General features: G+C 30.7%; 1 protein-coding gene across 1 annotated transcript in view; it reads left to right on the forward strand.

The window, feature by feature from the left end:
- LOC136982918 (deubiquitinase OTUD6B) overlaps positions 1-19,160 on the forward strand; it is a 46,706-nt gene that overhangs the window by 8,405 nt on the left and 19,141 nt on the right. The window contains exons 2-3 of the mRNA XM_067279488.1: positions 17,952-18,091; positions 18,158-18,253. Coding sequence (XP_067135589.1) covers positions 17,952-18,091; positions 18,158-18,253 — 236 coding nt within the window. The remainder of the gene's footprint in view (positions 1-17,951; positions 18,092-18,157; positions 18,254-19,160) is intronic.

Genomic DNA, 19,160 nt, shown 5'->3' on the forward strand with positions numbered 1-19,160 from the left:
TTTTAGCAATTATATTCAGTGCATGAAATTTGTATTTTATTATTTAAATTATAAGTTTTATTCCTTAATTTTCCTAATTTTCTAACCTGTCTTTTCCTTAGAAAGTGATACTCAAGTAGATTTTTAAATTTTCAAGTGAAAAGAAGCATAAGAGTCAAAATATTCAGTCTATGAAAGTGTTCATCTATTTAGTTCACAAATTTTTACATACAGATTTATGACTTTACATCTATCCAATTTGAAAATTATAATTTTTAAAAATTTTTCTCATGCTTATAACATTCATATCTCAATTTTTTCATTGTATAATAATTATATTATACAGTCAAACCTGTTTTTATGCGGTCTTTTTTTGCATGATTTTTTATTTGTGCGATTTTTTTTGTGCGGTATAGTTGGCGACTAGTCTCGTGCGATTTGTCATGTCTCACGTTGACTTATTATAGCTAAATAAACTTAATATAGCATAAATGAACTTATTATAGTAATATTATTGCACGAATATGCAAAAAATGAAATAATTTATTTTTTAAGTCAACAAAACACCACTTGGACAAAAATATGTAAAACAGACGATAGACGAGACGATGCAGTCAAGTGCTGACATCTGTTGTCAATAAATTCTATTTCGTACGGTTTTGAGTTATTTTCTATGTGAGACTTTTTTTATGCGGTCCCTATTGACTGCATTAAAAAAATATTTTTTTAATTGTGTTGCGAAAACTATTTTTTATAGCCACTCGTGAAGTTTCGTGCGTTTTTTTTTATGCGGTTCCTATCACCGCATAAAAACAGGTTTGACTGTATTAATTAACAATGTTATTAATTATTAATAACTTTGTTATTTAAGACACTTTTTATTTATATTGTAACTTGAAACTTAATCACATTTTTTCTTATGTATATAGTTTCTCCTATTTGTTAATAAGTTAACTTGATTAATTGTAATACCTTATAAAGCAAAGTAAATTTTTTCTTATAAATTCAAAAATTTTGTTTTTACTTTTTAAGAATTATATCTTAAAGATTAGGTTTTTAACAGTCAATGCTTTCTTTATAAATGTGAAGATTTTTATTGGAATATTTGAAGATTATAGAATTAAATGTTGATATATGTATTTTATCTAATTGACAATTTTAAAGTATTAAACTAAATAAGAATTTTTAATGTTAAACTAATAGTAATTTTTTTAATATAGTACAGATATTTTATTATTATCCTAATCTGTACTAATCTGTTGTTTTAATATGATCAAATGTCTGGTTTGATATTTACATGTTTAATGTATTTTAATTGTTAAAATAAAGTAATCTAACTAAAATTATATTCTGGTCGTTTTTTTATAATTAAAAACCAGAAAGAACTTTTATAATAATAATAATTTTCCTTCCAACAATTTGTTAAAACTGCATTGTCTTAATTTGAGTTTTTAGTTTACTCTGAGATAATCAAAGACAAAATTATTTCTCTAGTTATCACATCGAAATAATTTAGATATGAAGCATATAATAAAACATAAAGTTATGTTATTAAATGTATTTTTATGTATCTGATAGTCTGACTCTCTTTATCCTTAGCAATCAAATTAACAGCAAATGATACATTATTTGATAGAACTATCAATATAGAATGTTCAGGAAAGCAAAAAGTTTTAGGTGGCAAGTTCAGTTGGCAAAAAAATTCAGTAGAAGTTCAGTAAAATTCAGGGTGACAAAGCTTAGATTTCTCATTGTGGTTCTTCTTTGGCTTGGGAACATAAATGAAGATTATAAATGGTACAATTGGTAGCCCATAAATGGTGTAGACTTGGTTTTCGGGCCTCATATTCATCCTATAGACCAGGGATGGGCAACCTGCGGCCTTCGGTCTGCATGCGGCCTGAAGCAATATTTTTTGTGGCCCGCGTCTCATAAAATATGAATAAATATATCAATTTTCCAGCTTAAAGAAATATGCAGCAAAAATTCAAACATTATTTTCTACAACTTATGTATGTGAATAATTTTTCCACAATAAATTTAGTAAAAAAACAAGAAACCGGCTAACAGACACATCAAATCTAATTTAAAACTAGCAGTGACTAATATTTAACCAAATATTTCTGATATATTACGTTTACATCTGTGTCAGAAGCTAAATTAAGTATACCTATGCTAATTTATAATTATATGCGAATAAAGAATTGTGATTTACCGACATTTTCCCCCTCTTTTCTCTTGTATGCGGCACGCATCAGTTCAAAAGATTTGAAATGCGGCCCTTACATAGAAAAAGGTCGCCCATCCCTGCTATAGACCTACTAATACAGGATCAATTTTTTCCTAAACAAAGCATGTGTAATGCATATTCTTGACTTTGCTATTCCTTCTTGTATTTGTGTATTTAATGCAAAAGCTTGTGAATCAGTAAAGATAATCTTTAAATTTCTTTAAATTAAATATTTAAATAACGTAATCCTTTGTGGTGTTGTTTTTTTAAATATTTAAAGTTTTTATTTGTAAATCCCAACAATAGTTTTATTATATTATTGTCAACCATAGACTTATTGTATTAATAGGACTATTATACTGGTTGCTGATTTTTGCAAAGGAGGAATTCTTATTCAGAAAACATTAATTTTTAATTTTTCGTCTCTTGTTTTCCCTGTACACACAATATACACGATATTTGTGTTTCGGACCACTAGGTCCCTCTTCAGCAGGTTTACCACAACAATGTGCTAAAAACAAGATATATAACATTTAAAAATTTTTTTACAATACTTTAAAACCTGACAATAATATATTTAACTTACAGTTTTCTTGTATCTGATTACATTAAAATATGCGTAAAATCACATTCAGAAGAATCACAATTATAATTTTATTTAAATACACCTTTCTGTATTAAAAAATTTTTTAAAACTTATTTAAATTTACAAATCTTAAAGTTGTTGATAAAATAAATTCAACTTACATAACCATCCTTGTTCATTCAAATGCATAAATTACACTTCACCTTTCACTTTTGTCTTTTTATACCCCTTGCCTATTGTGACTAGATCAACATGCAAAACTTTTTAATAATAATACTATAATAAAATTGGCAAGTCTACCAGAAATAATACTGATGAATATTAGACTTAACTTTTATCATCCTAGTCTTAAATATCTTAAAGCATGTTTCCAATAAAAAAGAAGATAAATATGATATGTATGACAAATGGATTATAATACTCATAGGAGTTCAGAAAAGGGGTAAAAAAAATAGCACTAGCTATATATTCTTCAGAATAAAAAACAAAGCTACATTACTCCAATTTTTTACCTTTTACCTTAATGTTTTTCTTATTTGTTGTTTAATTTAATTTCTAACAATTTTATGCTGTTGTAATTGTATTTGTACACTTAACCAGAAATTGTTGGTCTTGAAAAAGACTTTTAAAGATGTTATACTTTAATTCATTGTCTGCAGTCTGTAAATACCACTCATTTCACTTTCAGAATCTGACTCCAAATGAATTATTAGAAAGGATGAATCATTTCTTTCTTGAAGAACATCCAGTTCTCAAAATTGCATCTGTTTTTCAGTGACATGCCGGACAAAAGATGTCCATATTTCACGAGTAATTTTACTTACTTCTTTGAATAATTTTTTTATATTGGACAATTTAAATGTAATATTATTCCAAACCACTTAATGGCAGAAGTCAAAGTAATTTATGGCGTGCAGCAGCAGCTATATCATCTGTTTGATAGCAAATGTGTACCTTCTTTCTTTACACCAGAAGCATCAGTTCAGGCTTCACTTGTTCTGGTTGCCAAGAAAGGCCTTTTTTTGCAGACCATTTTCTGATGATCTCTTTCTTCCATGACCTTATACTGTGATGTGAGACATTCTCCATTATGATCACACTTGATGGTGGGAGTTTTGGCAGCAACTTAGAAGATCATTTTTCAAAGTAGACACCATTGCCTGTATTTTTTGACTAGACAGGAGAAGAACATTCTCTCCAAAGTATTCTGTGCATCTACAGTGAGCACAAATCAGCCCTTTCCATATGGCTCTTTCACTTCAGATAATAAGCCTCTTAAAAATGCATTCTTATCAGATTTTAGTTTTATCTTGACAACTGTGTCCAGCATTTACCAAGTTTCATCAAGTGAAAATATCTTTCTTCTGAATGATATTGTCAAAAATTTCTGATATACTGTATTTACTCGCATATAAGACGAGGTTTTTATTTATTTTTCACTGCTTCAAAAACCTAGGTTGACCTATATGCACAAGTGAAGGATTCTTTATGTCTTTGCAATAATTTTTGTGAACCGTGTATAGTTCATGCTGCCATCATAGCAGGGTGCTATCGAGGTTAAGGTGAGTGTCGCTTTCAAAGAGAAGGTCTGAAAATAGCTGGTCATTTAGCAGCAATCATTATTAATGTAATTATTTCATATTTGTTAAATTGGTATTTTTAATGTATATTTGCACATTCTGGATCATAAAAACAAAACTTTTTCTAGTCATGTGTATTATAATCTTTTGGTTTTGCTACGTGAGTATCAAGTGCGTGGAAAAGCATTTCTGAAGAGCTGATAGCAAAGTCATTCGGTAAATACTGCATTTCAAATTCACTCAATGGATCAGAGGACAATGTTTTGTGGAGTGAGAGTGAAAAAGAGGAGAGTTGTAATGAAGCTTTCGAGGACAAGTCCAAATAGACAAAAGGTGATAGCATCAAGAAAACATGGTTGTTTGCCTTAATACATGCATTTGATAATATTCTATTTGTGATTAAACAAAATAAAATTAGAATTGTATTAATAAATCTAATTTTCTTTATTTTAATCTTTAAAGTCACACCTCATCCTATATGCGAGATCGTCTTATTTGCGAGTAAATATGGTATCTGTGCCTCCAAGCTATAATTTCATATTTATTGGTCAGCACAATCTTTCTTGTGATTATGGTAAATGATAGTGATGATAATGATTTCTTTCAAAATTTTATGTAGTATTTTGGAAATGATCAGAAAATTAAGATTACTATTTACATCATTCATTATTTTGTTTGACATCAGTGACTTGTTTCTGAAAAATATTTATGTATAATACATCAAACTGCACTGCAAGAGAAACTGTCACACTTGTCATCATATCTCTCTGATCTAGAATTTCCATCTGCTACATATCATTGCTTCTCTGCTGCAAAGATGGCAAAATTCAACATACTGGTCAGCCTTGCAGTCTCTTCAACTGCTTCTTCTGTGGTTAGGATAAGATTAGCTTTCCTAATGTGTGAATATACATTTCAGCAACTTTTTTGTTTGACTTCTTAATAGTTTTTCCTTTACGGTCAGTTTGAAAATAACAATGAGAAGTATCTACCAAAGGTGGTAACATAGTTGTCAGTTGCCAAAATATGTCTTGTTGCTTGCATTGTGTAAAAAGTCAATAATTGCATCTTCAATATTTTGGTCATATTAAAAACTCATGTTCTTGAGGCAGAAACAAACTTTTAACTAAGTTAAATATATAATTTTAGAACACCAAACAAAAAGGAAATATATTAGGAAAGGAAATAACTTAATATTGAACATTTGACCATTTTTCAAAATCAATACATTTACAGGTAATGTTTTTTTATACAACAAGAATATTACAATTTATTCTATATTTATAAAATATAAACAACAACAACTCTATAAACCCAATTTTTGATTAAAGCCAGATGATTTTCTGAATATTATTTTTGGGCTGTGATTAGGATAAGGTAATAATTAACATGAAGTAATTTGTCTAGAGGTAGGCAGTTAAACTGTCATCTTGTGATAATTTTAATAATTATGGTAAATTAATTTTTAATTTAGACTTTTGGTAGAAAAGAGTCAGCTTGTGCAGGACTTGAACCCACAACTTCTGCTTACCATGCCAATTATGATATCTGCCTCTCCATCTGATCTTTGCTTCCAGAACTATTATTATTATTTATTTAGTACAAGGTACAAATACTTTTTGTACAGGGAATAAAATAAAAAGGAAAACACCAAACAAAGATTGTCCCATAATGAACAAATACAGTAAATGTAATACAATAAAAAGGTAATCTCTGTACAAGTCCAAGTCCGTATATGCAAAAACCAAAACATAATATACAATAATCATTACATATATGCAACATCCTGTGCATAATACAATTTCAGTAAATAAATAATATCCAGTACAAAAATATAATTACAAAAACATAATACAAAAACCCATACATGATAATTAGTACATATTCCAAACATACACAATTAACTAGTAAGCGAACTGTGATGACCTGATGCCATAGCATTAGAAATGAGCAGAATTTAAAATAATAAAATAAAACTAACAAATAAAAATTAAATAAATTTACCTACCTGAAAAAAATACGAAAATAAGATTTATGCAAAACAGGTTAGCTAGAGGTTGTCACAGCCAATCAACACCAGATTAACCCCCAAGAGAGCTGAATCTAACATTCTTTTAATACTGAGCAACACTGCCGCCCTTAGAACTATTATGTATTTCAGAACTTGTATGATTATATCTAGGTATAATCATACAGATCACTAATGGTGCCAATTGGAAACAACTTTAAGTATCTATGCCCTCCTCCAAGGCATTCAGCTAACTAATGCTTTATTCTGGCATTGCGTGTGTGCGTGTGCGTGTATGGGTGTGTGTAAACAACAATTCAACAAACCCAATTTTGATTAAAATCAGACAATCTGCTAAATAATTTTCCTGATTATTTGGCAGATTGTTTAGCTTTAATAAAATACTTATCTTAAAATCATTGTGACACTTTTTCCTGTCATGACAAAACCAAAATAGAAAAGGCAGACAATGGACAAAATAATTAATAAGTGATACTTACCAATAACAATTATTATTGTGGAACAAAGAGGGGTGGTTTTTGTAATAATTAATATAAACACAAATAGTGTTGTTAAGATTATAGGATGATCTCAGTTTATTTTATAACCATTTACTATTGAGACCTTGTGGATAATTATTGCTTATAGAAAGATGTTTTATTTAATAACATACTTATTTTATAATATACATTTTGACCAATTTACTAGTTTGGCTCTCTTCAGTTGTACCATAAAAATTAAAGTACATAAAATACCATGGTATTGACATCCTGAAAGTTACAATTTATAAATTATTCTAAGGGATATTTTTATGATAATTACTTAGTAAAACAGTTAATAAAAAAAGTGTTTTTATAAGTAACTTTTTAATTTTTTTTATTAATAATGTTTCCAGTTCTTTAATTTAAATTAAAGAACTGGAAACATTAAATTATTATTTTTATTTTTTTACATACTTATAAAAATTTTTTTTTAAATATTTAACTATTTAATTGTAAGTAATTATAAAAATTTTGTAAAATATCCCTTAGAATAATTTATAAATAGTAACTTTTATGTACTTTAATTTTTATGGTACAACTGAAGAGGGTCAAACTAGTAATTTGGCCAAATTGCATATTGTAAAAGAAGTATGATATTAAATAAAACATCTTTCTAAAAGTAATTATTATCCACAAGGTCTCAATAGTAAGTGGTTATAGAATAAACTGACAAGGAGACCCTACAGCTTTGGGGAAATGGATTTTGATGATCTTTGGTGTAGAGGTAGTACACCATGTGAGCGTACTATCTGTAAAATACTAAAGTGCAATACTCAAATATAATCGAGGAAAACGAACTTAATTTATTGAAGCAATATTATATAATTACATATCATTGTCAGATGTACATGATCCTGAATGATACTTTGGTAAAAACATTCAAAACAAAAATTCTGTCTACACCAAGAACAACAAATAAATGCTGCTTTTTTACAATTGCAAGGTACTTGTAAACGATCTGATGAGAAAAAACACTTCATTTACATTTGTAAAAAACTTTCTTATATCACAGAGTCCACTAGCATACCAAGCATATTTTATCATGTCACAAAATATTGGTGCTGATAATTGATGATGGATAATTGAATGTATTTTCAGGCAATCCTCTTGAGAATGAATTTCATAATTTTTATCCAGTAGTTCAGCGTTATTTTGTAATCGTTTAATAAAATTTTTTATTTGTCTATAAAAATAGACATCACATGGTTGAACTAATGGAGTACATTTTGGTGGTATAATTTTAATTGTGCTTGTAGGCATTTTTTCGTTATCTTGGAATACTTCATCATACAGTTCTGCTTTTGTTTGTCCTGTCCATCAGTCAATGAGTAAAAGAAATTTATTCTTCTGAACATATGGCATCAAACATTTTGTCAGAAAATTTGTATAGAGATCAGTGGTCAGTTTTTTTGATTTTGATGATGTGACTGTAACATTTGTATATTTTTTTTATATATTCTTCCACGTTTCTCTTTATTCTTGGCCCAAAATTACCTGTAGGCTCTTGTAAACAAATATAAACATATGGTAATAATTTTCCAGATAATGTTATACCATATTGTGCTGTATATGTGTGTGAAACCTTGTTCTTGTCTTGTGTTCTTACGAACACTGTTTTACTTCCTTTTTCCATTAATGTTCTGTTGAATTTGATTGGTATTGACATCCTGAAAATGTAACAAAATTATGATAAGTCTTATGGTTTACTTTGATTAAATGTAATAATGGAATATAAAGTACTTGGTTTATAGTTAAAAATTTTATATACCTGTTTGATCTCTATTGATGATGAAGTCACTATCAAAGTTTGATAATCATTTTGTTTGAATATGAAATGTTTCTGCAGAGGCCAAGATATCTTCCATGCTACATGCTTCTTTTTGTGATACAAATTTGAATCCAAATTTGTGATCGTTTTTTGTTTTTTTTCATTGACAAATGTAGTGTTTTTGCTTGAATTTATCTACCCACTGGTTTGACGCTTTAAATTGCAAATCAGGAAACTGACTAGCAGCAGCTAAAGCCCATTGCTGTAAATTTCTTGTGGTCACTTGTTTATAATTTTGTCTCACTTCAACAAAGCAGTCATATGTCCAAGAATTAATCAAATGATATTTATCAAAAATAGTTCCACCACATTCAACATCTTTTTCCCATAATTTTAAATGATCCATTCTTTTCAAATGACTACATCCGTTTTTTTGTAATGTTTGTAGTTTCCACATAGAGTGGGCTTTTGCTACTTGTAAAACTTTGATTTTATATTCCAGTGAAATATATTCCTTCATTCTATATTTTTTTCATCAGGTACAGTACATAGTCATCAGATGAGTCATCTTTAACTGCTTCGAAATTTCCTTCTGTACACTCTTCTTGGGAATAAATGAATTCGTCATCAATTATAAAGTTTTTTTCATTCAACACATCCAATGTATTACTGTATAATTCTGTGCTTATCAGCATAGCATCTTCAGATAGTGTATCAGATGTTGTTGCAATTAAATTATTTTCGAAAAGTAAACTCTCATAATATACTACTCCATCTTTTAGCCGCTGCTTCGATACATCACTGTATAAAGAGTTATCATCAACAGTTTTTTCGTCACAACGTGAAGAACTTGCTTCGCTTGATAACATTTTTTTAATTATAAAATAATTTTTCAAAATAAATTTCACTGCACAAATATGTCTATTCATGTTGAAATTCAGAAACGAACTGTTAAAGAGTGAGTGAAAAAGACTCTAGATCCATGTTCAAACCCGGCATAAGTAGCTCCCTCTCAACTTGAAAAAGGTGGGTTTTTCAAAGTAAAAATATTAGACTTGGAATAGTAGAAATTGAAATAAATAAATAATAAAAAACTACCAAAAAAATCAATAAATAATAAAAAAATAAATGAATGAGTACATAAATACATAATAATAATAATAATAATAATAATAAGACACATGCAGAAAATGTCACATCATGCCAGAAACTATACAACACATCACCTCTGGTTGCAAGCTCTTGGCACAGACAGATTATTTACACAGACATAATCAAGTAGCAAATATAATACACCAAGAGCTTGCAAAGAAACACAAATTAGTAGACATCCATGAACCATACTACAAATACATTCCACAGACAGTATTGGAAAACAACACGCACAAAATATACTACGACAGAGCCATAATCACAGATAAAACAATTTACCACAACAGACCAGACATCACACTCATTGACAAACACAATAAAATCACATACATTATAGACATATCCATTCCAAACACTCACAATATACAAAACGCATGCACTGAAAAAATTAGCAAGTACACAGAACTTGCCCAGGAAATAAGGCATCTGTGGAGGATGGATAGGGTGCTTATTGTACCTGTTGTTCTCTCCTCTACAGGTGTCATACCACACACACTACACAAAAGCCTGGGCACATTAGAATTGAATAGAAACACATACATCACACTACAGAAGGCCACTATATTGAATACATGTCATATTGTGAGAAAATTCCTGAATACAGACACACACACTGATACACTTCTTTAATTTCTGTTTTGGTTACTATGCCTTGACTTTGGTCCGGCATAGTACACAACCACCGGTGTTAACCGAGTATCTCTCACTTAACCCAACATAATAATAATAATAATAATAATAACAACTCTCCCATGGTCACCACCTAGTCGTGGTGGGAGAGCCCAGTAATTTTACTGATCCATAGGGCAATGCAGGCTGGAGCACAAGCTCCTGGTAGGGACACCCATGCCAGTAAGGTCTATGGGGAGAAATGAAGCTAAGAGTGACCACACACCCACATTCTGTGGAGATATGTATCATGGTAGTAACCAGATCTAAATGTGATACCGGCTCGGACGTCGCCCGGGTTAACAAGGTCCGCGTTCGTGAGTTAGGCAGAGGCTCACGTTCGAAAAATAGGCCACAGTCTCCCTTGGTTACCGGTGGCGAAAGCAGCACCGGCCCAAGCATGGCTACTGCAATGCCCTCAACAGATGTGAGGAACCAACCCAGCCTTGGTGTTTCTGTGGCAATGCATCCACAGACCACAAAGGCTGGAAAACCACGCCAACGGATGAAATGGACTGTAGAAATGAATGAGTTTATCATCCGTACTTACTACACGATCACAAAACTCGAAACAAACATGACAGCATACAGACAACAACTACACCTTAGATTCACACAACAGTATCCTCATCTCACTGTCACCGAACAAAGGGTTGTTGATCAAAAAAGAACAATTATACACAACAACCTTATTCCACAAACAACACTTGAACTTATCAAACAACAGGTTGCTGATCAAATACATCAACAGACAGAAACATCTAACATTAATGAAGATCATGTAACCTGTCAGGATAATCCAGCAACAAGCATTGATAATAACACACATACAACAATTACCACTAATGATACTACAGACACTTCCTCATCCATCACTGATAACATAGACATGGATTTAGTTAATACGCTCTCACTTATATTTCAGGAAACACTCACTAAATATACAGGCACAGATCCCACACAAAGACCACGAATACCAAAAATCAACACGTCAAAGGAAGTAGGAAAAACACTAAATTATGTAAACACTCACTTACTACCACACTACATTCATTCAATTTCTACACTCGCAGACATTCATACATTAGTTTATGCTGGGGCAGTCACAGTAGTGACACAACATGGACTGAAAGTACAATCACAGACAAATACACAGAAAACACAATTCTATCACAAACCTGCCTGGCAGAGAAGAATAGAAACACAAATAAATGACATTAGACAGCAATTAGGCAGGCTGACACAATACACTAAAAACAACATAACACCTAAATTAAGGAAACAGCTCAAAAACATTTTCAAGAAAATAAAAACACACACAAAACACGAACATCACAACACACGCATTACAGAATACATTGATACACTAAAACAAAAACTTGCTGCCAAAGCACGTAGACTCAAACGATACAAAACATGTACACTACGAAAACAACAAAATAAATTATTTACAAACAATGAAAAACTCTTTTACAGACAAATTAATAACAAAGCAAACACTGATACACAGCACAGTGGCACACCAACAGAAGAAGAACTCACAACATATTGGTCTTCTCTTTGGTCCAGTGCTGTCACGCACAATGCTGAAGCAGGCTGGATCGAGGAGGAGAACAGAAACTTACACAACATACCAACTATGCCCTGTGTTGAAATAAGCATACATGATTTCCAATACACTGTTAACAGAACACACAACTGGAAGACACCTGGTGTAGACAACATTCACAATTTCTGGTACAAAAAGTTTACATCCCTGCACCAGGAACTAGCTAAACACCTAACACACATCATCATCAATCCACAAGACATGCCAAATTTTCTTACTCAGGGCATCACCTACATGAAACCTAAAAACAACAATACCACAGACCCCACACAATACAGACCAATTACATGTCTTCCAACACTCTACAAATTATTGACATCCTGTATTGCAAACAAAATATACAAACATGTTGAAGAACACGACATTCTAACAGAACAACAAAAAGGTTGCCGTAGAAATCACAAGGGATGCAAAGAACAGTTACTCATAGATTCAGTCATTCTACGGCAAGCACACAAACAACACAGAAACATACACATGGCATATATAGACTACAGAAAAGCATTCGACAGTGTTCCACACAGTTGGCTGCTACATATTCTACACATGTACAAAATACATCCATCACTCATTACATTCTTCCAAAACGCTATGCAGCACTGGAGAACAACACTACATCTCAGGGTTCATAACACTTCCATACAAACAAACCAAATCTTTATTAGGCGAGGAATTTTTCAAGGAGATTCCTTGAGTCCTCTCTGGTTCTGCCTAGCCTTGAATCCATTATCCAACATGTTAAACAACACACAATATGGCTACAATATCAGGCATGAAAAAACAACACAGTATACACTGTCACATCTCATGTACATGGATGACATAAAACTTTATGCATCCACACAAAAACAACTTCATCAACTCCTACAAATCACACATTCATACACCAAGGACATACAAATGGAATTTGGCCTAGATAAATGCAAAACACTTCACATAGAAAAAGGAATCCTGAAGAAAGAAGATTTTGCACTTGGAAATGGAGACGTTATTGAATCCATGGAAGAGGGCGAGTTCTACAAGTATTTAGGATTCCAACAGGCCAAACTAACAGAACATGCACAAATAAAGCAAAGATTAATTAAAGAATACCAAAGTAGGTTAAATGCTATTCTCAGAACACAGTTAAATGCAAAACACACAGTTAAAGCAATAAACACATATGTCATCCCAGTACTCACATATTCTTTTGGAGTTATACATTGGACTCACACAGATCTTGAGCAACTCCAAAGGAAAACAAGAACAACACTTACTAAGCATAAACAACATCATCCTAAATCCGCCACAGAAAGATTAACCCTTCCACGTAAAGATGGCGGACGTGGCCTGATTGACATAGTTAACCTTCACTACAAACAAATACAGTCACTGCGAGAGTTTTTCTACAAAAAACAAGAAACATCACAATTACATAAAGCAGTAACTCTAGCAGACTCGAATAACACACCATTAAACTTACACTCACATCATATGGACACAACACAACATATAAAAAGCATAGACACCATTAAGCAATCGTGGGCTCGAAAGGCACTCCATGGCAGGCATCCTTATGATCTGGCCCATGATTTTGTTGACAAAACTGCGTCAAACAGCTGGTTAGCTCGGGGATGCCTCTTTGGGGAGACGGAAGGATTCATGATTGCCATACAGGATCAGGTCATAAATACTAAAAACTACAGAAAACACATACTCAAAGATGCAACACTCACAAATGACACATGCAGAAAATGTCACATCATGCCAGAAACTATACAACACATCACCTCTGGTTGCAAGCTCTTGGCACAAACAGATTATTTACACAGACATAATCAAGTAGCAAATATAATACACCAAGAGCTTGCAAAGAAACACAAATTAGTAGACATCCACGAACCATATTACAAATACATTCCACAGACAGTATTGGAAAACAACACGCACAAAATGTACTACGACAGAGCCATAATCACAGATAAAACAATTTACCACAACAGACCAGACATCACACTCATTGACAAACACAATAAAATCACATACATTATAGACATATCCATTCCAAACACTCACAATATACAAAACGCATGCACTGAAAAAATTAGCAAGTACACAGAACTCGCCCAGGAAATAAGGCATCTGTGGAGGATGGATAGGGTGCTTATTGTACCTGTTGTTCTCTCCTCTACAGGTGTCATACCACACACACTACACAAAAGCCTGGGCACATTACAATTGAATAGAAACACATACATCACACTACAGAAGGCCACTATATTGAATACATGTCATATTGTGAGAAAATTCCTGAATACAGACACACACACTGATACACTTCTTTAATTTCTGTTTTGGTTACTATGCCTTGACTTTGGTCCGGCATAGTACACAGCCACCGGTGTTAACCGAGTATATCTCACTTAACCCAATATAATAATAATAATCTTTATTTGGTGTAAAAGGCTTTCGTCTGTTACAAGGGCGTTTTATTTAAACGCATATTTACATCTCATATAATAACGTCTTAACAACATTGATATTTTCTATTTACTGATCTATAGAATTTCATTAATATTTTGTCACAATTATCATTTAATAAATTGTTTAACGTAGTTATGTAACATATAAATTGTGTTAGTATTAGCTCTATCAAATGTCTTATACATTTTCTTCTCACTAGTACAGTTAGCCAGTGGCCCAATTTGGAGCCTTTGTAGTTTATCCTTTTTGTTACAGCATTCGCATATAATATGAAGTTTAGATAAATTTTTGGTACAATTTGGACATTTAGATTGGGTGTAGTCTATATATTTATCATTTATAATTATTTCATTTTTATTTAGCCTAATCTGTATAAAAAACTTTTTAATGTTAAAGGCTAGGTTTGTCAATATATAGTTGTTATTTACTGGGTAATTTAGAATTGTTGTATACCAGCTTGTGTTTTCCTGTTTTCATAAATCTTCAATGTCTTGAACAATGGAGTGCTCCATATTGTATGTATGATCCAAAAACAGTTTTATAGAGAAACCATATTTATTTACTATCTTCGATAGCTGAATTATCCAGCTTTGTCTTAAATCCGTTTCCCTTGATTTGTGGTATAGTAAAAACAGTAATTTTGTTGTTATGTCTTCTGCCTTAATAATTTTTTTTAAAAATATTAAATATCTTTTTATTAGTATAGTATTTAATCTGAATCTATTTGTTTCTAATCTTAAGGTGCTGCCCAGGATATTATATTCTAGCTGGAATATCTTACGTATAAATATATTCTGTATTTTTTCAGTCATTAAATTTATCCATACTCCAAATTGGGGCCGCATAGCCCATTGAATTCATCACAAGCAAATTAAAAAGTTGAAAATGTGTTCCTAAGTTCTTTAGTTTAACCTTACAGAATAGACCAATTAAAATACTTATTACAATTTTTGCTTTGTTTAGTGAATTTTTATAATGTTTCTCAAACGAGAGGTTAAGTGTAAATGTTGTTCCTAAAAATTTAATTTTCTTGGCTATTTTCACTTCTTCTTTATTAATAAAAAAGGACATGTGCTTTTTGGATACATTACTACCATTTCTGAATATTATTATTATTGATTTTTTTGGATTTATTTTAACTCTTGATTTTTCCAAGTATTCACAAATTTGTTGAATCTTTCTACAGAGTGCAGCTGCAGTAGGAACTACCAGCGCAATGTCATCAGCATATGATATAGTATGTATAGCCTGATTTTTGATTTGAATTCCATCTTCGTCTCTTTTAAAGCAATTATTTAGATCAATAGATAAAAGTTGAAAAGATATGGGGACAACGGATCTCTTTGTAATAGTCCTCTGTAGGTAATGAACAGTGTCCAAATATTGTTTAATGATTGTCTTATATTTTCCAAACAGCAACCCTATCATTTTTATCAGAAGTTCATTTGCCTCACATCTCTTCATTTTACTCTGTAGGTCTGTAATGCTAATCATATCATATGCTTTTTCAAGATCCAAAAAAAGGGCAAACACTTTATGTCTTTTCTTAAGCAACTGTATTTGGATTAGTGAAAACAACAACACAAAGAGGGCTGTCTGGGTACTACCCCCTTCTACAAATGCGAATTGCGTATCATTTCTATATTTATTAGCGGCTGTCCAATGATTGAATTTACCAGCTAATACTGCAGTGAATACTTTCCGTAGACAAGACAAAAGAGCTATTGGTCTATAGTTGGTTGGGTCCTGTCTGTTCCCTTGTTTAAATATCATGGTAAAAATGATTTCGTTCCATTTGGCCGGTATTATACTATAACTGTAGAATTGATTGAATTGTCTGGTTAAATATTGAATGATTTCTAGTGGCAGCATTTTGATAAGTGAATTAGGTATTGTGTCCAGTCCCGGTGTTGATTTGTCTTTAAGTTTTTTAATACAGTTCTGAAGTTCTTTCGTCTTAATTATCTCGTCTTGATGAATTTCTGGTCTTGTCTTAGTTCCCATATAGTTTTGACAAAAATTTTTCTGTTAGTTTTCTGAGAATTTATTATAGTATTTAAGCCAAATATTATATCCTACTCTAGTCTGTATGTCCAAACCTGACTTTCTTTTGCAAAAACTGTTGATTATCCTCCAGAAAACTCTTGATTCTTTAGCTTCTGATAATTTCTTACTGATGTTTGAAAAATATAGTTTCTTTTTGGCTTTGATTAAATTATTATACATTTTCTTATACTTTAGATAATTCATTAGTGCTTTGCTGGTATTTGTTCTTCTGAAGACCTGTAAACTCTTTTGTTTTTTAATTTTGTAGCTATAACATGTATACATAAATACATTATAAGTATTTATGAATAAAAAAAAAGTATACACAACAATAGAATCGAACCTGAGCACACAAGCGTACAAGTCAGGAGCGTTACCACTCATGCCACAGCACGCTCAAGCAGAAGTATGCATAACTTATAAATAAAGTGCTAAAGAAAACTTATTTGAAGAAAACTCGATTATATTTGAGCATTGCACTTTAGTATTTTACACCAAAGATCATCAAAATCCATTTCCCCAAGGCCGTAGGGTCTCCTTGTGAGATTATCATGTAATCTCAAACACACTATTTGTGTTTATATTAATTAGGACAAAATAATGTTTATGACAAATGCTATGCAAAAAATTTAATGATAATTTGCAACATTATTTGGTACTAAATTTTACTGCAGAAACATAACCTTTCTTGATAGCTACACACTGACTTTGTTCTTTGTCCTGTGCAAAGTACAGAGGCATCACTTTTGTATGTAAGATACATCAGTTTTTGAGTGCATTTTATATACCATCAAATGTAGTAAACACACATCATTCTATCTTAGCATTCCTGACAATAATAATGTATTGATGTAGATTAATGATACTAGGTTTATTAATTAGAAAAGTCAGCAATCTCAGAAAAATGATATTTTACAATATGAAGAAGAATGAGTTTTAACAGTGACAATCTCGTAATATTACTAATGAAAATATTTTTAAATATTGTCTAATTAGAATAAAAAACAATTAACCGATAGTATTTTCATATTAAGTTACTTCTATCCTAGATTATTCAGAAGTAATTTGAATTTAATGATAAATTTAATAATGTCATATTAAGAATTTGAATCTAGATAGATATTTTTGATTCAGTTGTAAAATAGATTTTAAAGTAAAGTAAATTTCATCAGTTTTATAATATTTATATATGCCCTAGCTATAAAATCTTGTTAATAAATTTAAATTTCAAAATATCAGTACAAAAATTTAAATCATAAAATCTGAATTGATATTAATGTGTTATATTTTAAAATAATTTAAAAATTATTTCAAAACAGCAAAAATTCAAAGCTTAAAACACAGTGTTCCTAAAGGAGACAAGAAGAAAAAGAAAGAAATAACAATAGAAATAGCCCGATTAGAACTGGAATTATCAAAAAAACATGAAACTGAATTGGCAGATTTGAAATTAAATGAGGTAAATAATAATAAAATTTTGAGAAATATTAAATATATTATTTTCTAAAACCTTATTTATTTTTAGATTAATAATATAGATCAACAACTGGCACAAATGACTGAGACAGCATGTTTAATGAAAGAAAAAGTTCCAAGAATTACAAAAGCTCAAAAAAGACGTGTATGTATTTAAAGAAAATTTGAATAACAAAATATTAAAGTAATAATAAATTTTAATTGATGAGTAATGTGAAAATTGAATTTCTTATAAAGAAATAATGATAATACATAATTTTCTATCATATGTACTGTATATGTAAATTTATTCTGACTAGAAGCAGTCCTAGAATTATATCAAATTTCTGTTTATTACTAATTTATTATACAGGGTGATCACAATTAAAGAGTAGGTGTTCACTACTCTGTGTAGAAAGAACTATTGGGCAATTCTCAATCAAATTTAGTATATCATACTGTCCTGATTGTGTAATTTTGGTTTTTGGAAAAAATCTTTCTTCAAACTTCAGCCTCTAGGATGAAATTTGGCATTGCTCTCATCTTAATGTGCATATTATGTACATTTACTAACAAATTTCAAGAATTAAGAAACAAAGTGCAATTATTTCAATTACAGATGTATGTGGAGCTGATGTTATATCAAAAAAATGGCTCTGTATTAAAAAAAGTCCACAAAAACCTTTGTATCTCCAGTTGTAAAGTTTCTTATTTAACGTTTTTGATCATAAACAGATCATCTTTAGGTCCAAATACACAACCGAATCAGAATGCAAATAGAACATACTAGTTTAAAAAATTGGAACAACCAATAAACGAATACATAATGTACTTAGATATAAAATAAAATAAAATGCAATAAAAAATAAAAATGAAATATCAACAATGATTTTTAAAGCATGACAATATTTATGTGAAAAACAATTACCCCCACTGATTGATGATAAACATGATTTATGGATGCAGATTATAACTGCGCATTATATTTAAATAATATTTTAATTTTCATAATTTTAAAAAATTATAGCTGATATTTTGTTTTTATTTTAATTTAATTTAATTTTATTTTATAT

This window comes from Centruroides vittatus, unplaced genomic scaffold (genome assembly GCF_030686945.1).
Source record: "Centruroides vittatus isolate TY-2023 unplaced genomic scaffold, ASM3068694v2 contig_874, whole genome shotgun sequence".
Lineage (NCBI taxonomy): Eukaryota > Metazoa > Arthropoda > Arachnida > Scorpiones > Buthidae > Centruroides > Centruroides vittatus.